Source organism: Pterocles gutturalis, unplaced genomic scaffold, assembly GCF_000699245.1.
Source record: "Pterocles gutturalis isolate BGI_N339 unplaced genomic scaffold, ASM69924v1 scaffold44287, whole genome shotgun sequence".
NCBI classification, from domain to species: Eukaryota; Metazoa; Chordata; class Aves; order Pterocliformes; family Pteroclidae; genus Pterocles; species Pterocles gutturalis.
This window is the reverse complement of record NW_010117067.1, coordinates 1-9011: the sequence shown is the minus strand read 5'-3', so window position 1 is coordinate 9011 and position 9011 is coordinate 1. Positions and strand designations below refer to the sequence as shown.

At 46.0% G+C, this 9011-nt stretch overlaps 1 protein-coding gene across 1 annotated transcript; it reads left to right on the top strand.

The window, feature by feature from the left end:
• Positions 1 to 3057: 3057 nt before the first annotated feature.
• On the top strand, positions 3058 to 8809 carry LOC104463372 (GDNF-inducible zinc finger protein 1-like; the record flags this gene model as incomplete). The annotated part of the gene is made up of 5 exons (XM_010075677.1): positions 3058 to 4355; positions 5466 to 6407; positions 7901 to 7995; positions 8216 to 8383; positions 8652 to 8809. Coding segments are annotated over exons 1-5 (2661 nt in total), but the record flags the coding sequence as incomplete, so codon positions are not given.
• Between the last annotated feature and the right edge of the window lie 202 nt (positions 8810 to 9011).

Below are 9011 nucleotides of genomic sequence, written 5' to 3'. Positions count from 1 at the left end.
AAACAGAGGGACAGAATTAAACCTTATGCTGTTAATTATGTTACCATTATTTTTCCTGTTTGCTTACCGGGGTTATTTCAAGCCAACATTAACCTGTAATTAGAACAAAGTATGTTCTCTAATTCAGTAACTGGATGATTTACTGCAACATCTGTTATCCTCATTGCCGTTGCTGTGGATGGGAATTCCTCAAGGTTCTTCTCTTGTCATTAAGTGTTAATGAAGTGTAAAGGGTAAGGAGAAAACAGTTTTCCTAATCCACTGGCGATAAGAGGCTGCTTCCTTACCCCCAAAGTGAAAGCAAAATACTTGGAAATTTTCTGTTACCTGAACTCTTTTTTGAGGGGAAAAAAAATAATCTGACATACTGTTTTATACCCCTGAAACATTGTGTTCTACTCGCAACCTTATTAAACTGTAAAGCATATGGAAACAAACTATATTCAACACCACTTCAGAAAACTAAAGATCAATTTCCTCTCCAAATGGTAACAAAAAGTACAGTCTCGTTTTTTCTGAAGGAAAAAAAAGTGACTATTGATTAGCTTGTGGCGTTTTTCATTGGGAAGATGTTTCGGTAAACTATTCCTGGGCTGATTGAATCTAGAACTAGCTGAACTCGAGCGGTGGTGTTGGAACGCGCCTCTCCGTTTGGCTCAGTATCAGATACTAGCCTTAGTAGAGCTCACATGGGAGCGCGTATCAAGAATTTATCACAGATGGCGATCTTAAAAAGGAGAAGGAGGAAATTAGCACATGCTCTGCTCATTGATTTCTTTAAGCACTACTGATGGGTGAGCTTCACAGCACTGGGGTCAGTTCTGCACAGCAATGGAGAACAGTAACCTGCTGGAAAACATGAAGAAGAGCAAGCCAGGGGACAGAGTAAGCGGAGGCTTTTGTGAATTTGAGGGCTGAGTTTGGTGTTAACCTCCAGATCTGTGCTTCTTCGTGCAGCCTGCCAGTGTGCCGCAGGAGCCGTGAGGGTGATGTCTGCACATAGCTCATGATCGGTGGTGGGGAATAGTTGACAGATGCTGAGTTGGGAGCGTTCTAAAGATGCCTGCTGGCCATAAGGCAGAGACCATGGTAACTATTGTGTGTTTGTAGGAGTCTGGCTGTGAGCTGCCCTCTTCTGATAGAATTTAGATGATGCTATTTTGCCCATTGTCCTCCTCAATTTCCAGCTTCTGTGGGATGTTTCAACACATGCTTTGTCTTTTTCTTCTAGTTACTTTTCCTAAATATTTTTTCCTAAATATTTGTCCTGTAGTAGTGTTTTTGTTTTCTTTTCTTTTCTCTTTGTAAACACCTTTGAACTCACCAGCAGTGAGGAGGTTGTGCTGGACCAGAAGGTCGAGATCCCACACAGTCCCATGGATTGGGGCGGGACTTCTCGTAGGAGCTCACCGAGCACTCAGGATCAAACTCCCACTTCAGTACAAATATTTGAGGATCTGCATAACTCAAATTTACAGACATTTGATATCCAGTGGAAATCTTGCTTGACATAGCAGTTACACATTCCAGCGGCACTTCACGGGGTCATTAGAAAATCAGTTTAAATCTTTAAATGTAGTTTTTAAACATCGTTTGCGGTGTCACAGGCATTGGATGACATACACCTTCCAGGTGAGAAGATGATTATCCTCTTCGGTGCTTGCTGTGGTGACTTGTAATTAGTGTTCTCCAAGCTGTCTCTGAAGCTTGTCTGTTCAAACCTGTTGACTCCAGGCTATGTAGTGTGTTCGACTTCCCCGTACTTTCTGTTGAAGACGCCTTTATCTTGTTAATCAGAGAGTTTATCTCTTCCGGGAATGTATTTAATATAATGTCAAACATAGTTTAGATGAGAAGGGACAGTACAGTTTGATGTCATTTTCTGCCAGCCATTATTACGGTGGGAGGGAAGCACAGCAAGCCAAGCTGAAACGGAGCCTGTCAGCACCAACAGGCTCATTCCTCTGTTTGTTTTGGCCTCGCGTTCTTCCCTTGATTGCAAAGCTGTGGTAAGCATGTGCTAAATAACAGACATCTAACCACCACGCTGGATGGGGAATATCGTCGTCGGGCTTAGAGGATCGGAATGGAGCATCTGAAGGCCTCAGGAAGGTTGCCAGCATTGTTGCTGTGCTTTATGGGCAAGGATAAATGAGACATTCCAGCGGTACAGGTGTCATGGGGTTTGAGGCAGGAACGCCACAGGGTTCTCAGGCCTCACATTTACTGTCATCGTAGCTAGGGTCCGTCTCTAGAGCTGGTGGGGAAATTGTTCTTTCTGAAAATGTCAAAAAAAACTTCTGACCCCTGTGTTTGTGGATAGAGGAACAGTTTTGAAATATTTTAACACTATTACCTCCTCAAAAACTGTGTAGCTATTTCTAGAAGTGTAGTTTGTGCCTGTATTTTAAGGGGCCAAATACAACAGAAGCTTACTAACTACCATTATGAACCCCTAGGTCTGATTGCTTACATGGGGAAAAAAACCAGAACCAAAACTGAACCAGATCCACAGCTTTAATCCCAGGGGACTGCCCGGTGCAGCAAGTGGAGCCTGGTGTGGCTGTGAAAACACAGGCTCTGGTTCAACACCAGCCTGGAAACAATCAGCAGGGAAGGGACTTGCTGTGCTTCAGCTCCCGCCTCGTACAAGAGTGAGGAAAGATGCTTGTTTCCGCTATAAATGGTGGTGACCTCTGCTATTGAAAAGTGCTGGTGTGGAGGGAGTTTTGTTATTAAGCTGGGCCAATCACACTAGTCGTATTTAGTTTCTGCTACCATCCATGCTACAGAATATTTGCTCTGAAGGGTTATTCCGGAGTGTGTAAATGTGTGACTGTAATAAACTGTGTTTGCTGATGACGGTTGCGTTGATAGAAGTACCCTTGAGGTCTTTGCTGTGTCTTGTAAGTTAGGAATTAGGACACGGATCTCCACTGAGCTTTTTGTGTAAGTGATTGATGTCATATGTGAGGAGAAGCTAGCTCATGGAAGAGGGAGAGCGAGAGCAAGCACTCAAACGTTTGTCTGGTTTTTGGTGGTTTTTTTTTTGACAGGATGGAGAAAAAGAAAATTCTAATGAAATCCAAGGTTGCTGCTCCTAACCTCCTGAGGGCACTGCATTCTCTGTACCAGTTTGGTCATCTCTGTGATGTGACAGTTCACACACAACATCTCGGAATTCAGGAGGAGTTTCTGGTTCACAAAGCTGTCTTGGCAGCTTCCAGCAACTATTTCAAGGGGCTTTTCCTGCATGAGGAGATGCTGGACGCCAAGAATTGCACAGTGACTCTGCAAGACATTTACACGGAAGAGTTCACCTCCTTTCTGGAGTTCGTTTACACTGCTGAAGTGGAGATTGAAGCGGGAAAACTGCAACGGATGAAAGAAATAGCAGAAAGACTTGAATGCAAGGATTTGCTTGACATTTGTGAAGAAGTGAAAGCAGAGGGCAGGAAGGGGTTAGATTTGAGCCTCCATCTGAAGGGTCACCTGTGTGAAAATGGTGGGCCACAGTGGACTCGCATCCAGCAAGAGGACCGCAAACCCAGTAACTCTTCCCAAGTCGTGGCGATACCTGTGCAGAAGAAACTTTGGGATAGGCAAAAACATAAAAAGTTGCTGGCTGGCTACGAACTCATTGAAGGCCAACCAGCAAGCCTGGAGCGAGAGGACAATGCTTTTCCAGACCCAAAATCCAGGACAGCAAAACTACCGAAATGTAACAAGACAGATACCAGGAATGGACTCAGCATTGCTAGTCTGGAAAATGAGAAGAGTCATTCTCTCCAAAGCCAGACTCAGTCACAGGAAGCTTGCGTAGTAACTGGGAACATGCTGCCTGAGCAGCGGGAAGATGAAAACAGTTTAATTTGCAAATTTGCCAGTAAAACAGAACGTAGGAAATCACCGCGGCATGTGGCAAAGGTCTTGCCACAGATTGCATGCGAGAAGTGCAACGAATCGTTCCGTGTTATCGAGCAGTACCAGTCACACGTGGAGCTGAAGCATGGCGTTAGTATGGCCATCAAGTATAGCTGCAACGCCTGCGAGCAGCTCTTCTCCACCCACCGGCACCTCCAGCAGCACCGCCTCACCGTTCATAGCGACGAGCAGGGCTTCTCCTGCATGTTCTGCGACAAGAGCTTTAAGCACCAGAAGGACATAACTGACCATATCCGCAGGGTGCACAAGAAGAAGCGGGATCCCCAGGCCTGCCCGTACTGCGACAAGGTCATCGGTTCCAAGTGCGGCCTGACGGTCCACATACGAACGCACACCGGGGAGAAACTGTATAAATGCGACCGCTGCCCCGCCAGCTTTGCTCAGAGGTCTGCTTACAACACTCACCTAAGGTACCGCATTCTCTGGGTGGGGGTGTCTGTGTGCGTGTGTGCAGGAAAATGTGTTTTCTCTCTGTTCTGAAGTCCTTACTGCTTTAGTTACAGAATTCTTTGGATCTGATCAAAAGCGTGTTGAAATTGGCACAGATTTTTTTCTGTTGAACTCACCGAGCTCTCAGGCTGGATTACTGGATGGAGGTCTCCCGGAGTGGGAATTCAGGCAAATGTTTCCCATTGAATCATAGGGCACTTGTGCAACTGGATCTCTTAAGTGATTTTGGAAGCCTCAGATTTGGGGTTTTAACTAGGAGCCTGCAAAGAATCGGCAGCTGTTTAAAATGCATGAGAAAATGCCCGTTTCGTAAACATCAGGGCAGTGTGGTTCTTTTTAGTGTGGCTTTCATGGGCCAAATATTCTGTGTGCTGCTTTGCTGGGTAGCGTGAGCTTCCAGACAGGCTTATTAAGTGCTGCCTGGCTGAACACAAGATGTTGGAGTGGCACAGTAGTTTCCAGCACTGTGAAAGCCTCTGCACATGTCAAACATCTCTGTGCCCTGCTTGTGTGGTACAGGAGATGGGTGGTTTTCTACTGGATCTCAACTTCCCTCTTACAAAAGGACAGAATTTGTTTGTAGCTCAGTCCAGTAGCAGAAGGAACACTGCAGATGTGTCCCGAGTGCAGTGACGTAGCCTGTTCCATGCACTGCACAGTGATGAGTAGAATTAACTGCTGCAGTTGATGGCTTATGAGGGAGGCTGTTTTGTTTTTCCAAATAAGAGTTTAATCATATTTCCCTTGTTTAAAGTCCCTAATGTCTTATCTATCCTGCCCACCATGGCCTTGGAGGAAAATTTACAGTCTGTCCTATGTTACTAGTCAGATGAGGAATACGTACACTTGAGAGGCTCCATCCTTGATGAGCTGAGATGTTTTAATTTTCTTTAATTATCTGGTCCGACTCTAGACAAAATTTCCCTGTTGTTCGGCTCTCCAAGCATGCTGTTAATTTCTGAAATGGTGTGAAGAACAATTAAAAGGGCTCTTCCTGCGAGGCAAACATGTCTGAATTGAGACAATTAAGCATTTTGAAGTTGTGCTCTGTTGTTTGTTTGTTTTAACAGAAAAATCCATGAGTCTGGGCAAGAGAGGAAACTTACGCCTGTCTATTGGATGGTAGTTCCACCTGCACGTAGACCAAACGCAACAAGCTGTGACAAAGACAGTGACAGAGAGGTGTGCAATGGGACCTCGGAGGCTGAACACCGAAAGGCTGTGAGGCACGAAGAGGCCCCAAATCATGAAGAAGAACCCGGGGGCTCACATGGTACTGAAGCAGACTGTCGCAATGAGAAAGAAGAACGGAAGCAGAAATATAAGGAAGCTGAGGCAAAAAGTGAAAAAATGAGTGAAGAAGAGAATGAAGATGAAGGTGAAATGAGCATGAAGGGTGAGGAGGAGGAGGCAGATGACAAAGCGGGGTGCTCAGAGGGTGAAGATAGCAGAGACAATGAGGAGGGCTGTACGGAGGAGGACGATGAGGAGGACGAATACTCTAATGAGAAGGATGGTGAAGAACATGAATCAGACAAAGAGTTTAGAATAAAGAAGGTAAATAAAAGCGCGGTGAATAAGAAATCTGCCTACGTAATAACGTGCAATAAGTGTAACGAGCAGTTTGTTTCCCGGAAAAAGTACGTGGATCACTGCAGAGATGTCCATCAGTGCTTGCCTGGGAAGGTCTATCAGTGCGACATCTGCAGCAAGTCCTTTGCTAGTTACAACAGCTGGAAGGAGCACCGAGCCTGCGTGCACACTGAAGAAAGGCAGTTTGCCTGCACCCTCTGCAATGCTACTTTTAAAAGGAAGAGAGATGTGAGGACGCATTACATGCGGAAGCATGAAGGCAGAGTCAAGCGCCCTCTCTGCTCTGTCTGCGGGAAGATCCTCAGCTCCCGAACAGCACTGGTGTTCCATATGCGGATACACACAGGAGAAAAACCTTACGAATGTGGCATTTGTCATTCCAGATTTGCTCAGCCATCACAACTGAAGATCCATACCAGGTCAGCCTCCGGTCCTGCTGCTCCCGTGACCGCTCCCTGCATGCCCAGCGTGCTTCAGTGCTGCTTTTTCCTCTGCTGACTTCCCAGTTCTGAGTCATTCTCCTTGTGTCCTTACAACAGGAACACTGGGATACAAATTGTCCTGTAGTATCTGTGATTAATTCTTTGACGCAAAGGCTTTGTCTGCAGCTGGTTGTGGCATCGGTTTTAGTACGGGTTTTGAAACATGCTCTAGCTGAACTTGTAAGGAAAAGCCAGTCCGTTGAGACGGTCTTCAAAATAAGGTGATGAAAGAAGGAGGATAGGCTGAAGAATTAGGGGCCTCAGAGACCCGGGTGCTGAGCCCTGCTTGCTCTGTGTCACTCTGAGCCAGCCATGTGGTGTGGGATTTCATTTCTTGTGTGCGATGCAAGAGCTGGACATCTCATCTGGGCTCCCCCTGTAGTCATCGGAGTGAGGCTGGATGAGTTGCTCTCTGGTGGTGTCTCTGTTAAATGTGTCTTCTCCCAGGAGAGAGTGAATCATCCCATGGAATTTCCCATCTTGCTTCAAACAGGGAGCGTAGCAGATAGCTTCTAATAGGAGGTTAACTGTTGGGGGGCTGAACGAGATGAAAGAAATCGCGTCACTAGAGATTGTGGGCTCCTGCCACGGGGACAGTAGCTTGCTTCTGTCTCCTAAGTGTTCTTACGGTGATTTAAAAAATTGTGTTGTATGCTGATCCAGGCCCAGCGAAACATCTGAAATGTCCAGATAATCTGTGTTGGCTGAAACGCAGCAGAGCTGCACTGTGTGTAAGGTGTGGGGTGACTCACGGGGTTTGTGTTGGGTAACTGGCTGTCTCGTATTTGCAGCATTTTGCCAGACAACTCTAAAATTATCCGTGATTTTTGCACGTCATACTATTGGGGTTGGAATAAGGGAAGTCAGCACAGTGCTAAGACCAAACCTGAGGCTTGGGCTTCCTCTGATTTGATCTGGTTTAAAACCAAATGCCCAGCCTGCGTTCGCAAATACTGCTTGCCTGACTTTCCTTAGTGCCTCTTGTCTTAAAAATGGGAATATCCTGCCGGTTAAAGTTTGCGAGCCAGAGGACGTGAGGCGGAGGGATTGTAGAAGCCAAGAACGTGGCTCACGATGTCCCGAGAGATCTGCTGCTGGCGTGGTGCTGGGGACAGTCTGGATGTACTTTCAGTCTCTAGCACAGCAGCAGCTTGTCTTCTTTCCTGCTTTCTCCTTTCCGGTGCTTATACTGTGAGATGTAACTCATGGGTTTTTTAGGGCCCAAGGGTGAGGAAAAGGTAAACCTTAAATTTTAGTGCATTGGACTGGCAAACAATGTTATTTCCTGACTGAGCAGCATGTATTTTTTTCATTTCATTTAAAAAAATGAAGTATGCTGCCTGTAGCGTGTAGAGTGTCGTTTCAAATCCATTCAGAATGCGCTACAAGAGCTAATTTATTAACAGTCATTTGTATTTTGCTCCATTTAGGTCCCACACAGGGGAAAAGCCCTATATTTGTGAGGACTGCGGGGCTTGCTTTGCTGATAGAGGCAAACTCACCGGCCACAAAAGGACCCACACAGGTAGGCATTGAATACTTCTGTTCCTCCCATCGCCTCCCTTCATACTGCTAGAAAAGGGCCCATTGGGATTTGGAAAAGACACACGCTTGTTTTTGTGACTCGCAGAAAAGATTTCAAGCAGGAGGGAGCTGCTAGGGATAAAAAGACATTTGAAAGCCAACTTCAAAGTACGAAATTCTGCTGAAGGAATTCACAATGTCTTTTTTTCCTCTTTACTCAGGAGAGCGCCTTTTTAAATGCGACGTGTGCGGAAAACATTTTGCCACCAACGAATACTTGAAATGCCACAAACGCTGCCACATGGGCGCGAAGCCCTACAAGTGCGAGGTTTGCGGGAAGACGTTTGGACTGCGAGCCTCGCTAGCCCAGCACAGTAACGTCCACGCAGGTAATGGAACAAACTCATTGGGGCTGGGAAGGTAAACGGCACCGGGAGGTTGGCTCTGAGCTACCTTCGATATTTTACTCCAGAAGCGCTTTTATAAGCTCCTTGATTTAGGTGAGGAGAAACAGGGATCCTTAAAAACCAGCGCCTCGAGCACGTATCCTCAGTGTACACCGCTTTATCAGTGTTGACCTTTTAAAAATTCTTTACGCTTTTACGCTGCAATCGGCAACCTGTCTTCTAACTCCTGTTTTTTTGTGGTTGTTTTTAGAGACCCGGCCGTATTTCTGCGAACAGTGCGGGAAAACCTTCACCCAGCAGGGCGCTCTCCGCCGCCACCAGCGCATTCACACCGGGGAGAAGCCCTACAAGTGCAGAGCTTGCGAGAGAACCTTCACCGACATGTCCACCTTGCGCAGACACGTGTTGGTACGCTGCCCCGCAGGCGTTTTTTTTTAGGCAAACCGCCCTGGTGGCATTTAATCACTGGGGGAAGCTTCTTGCTTTAATGAGGGTTCACATTGATGCTTTGAGTTCTGACCTTTGTTAAAAAAATAAAATGTGAAGAAATTAATATTAGGGTTGGGGGATGGAAAATTAAAAATTAAAAATATGTTTCTGAATATTATTA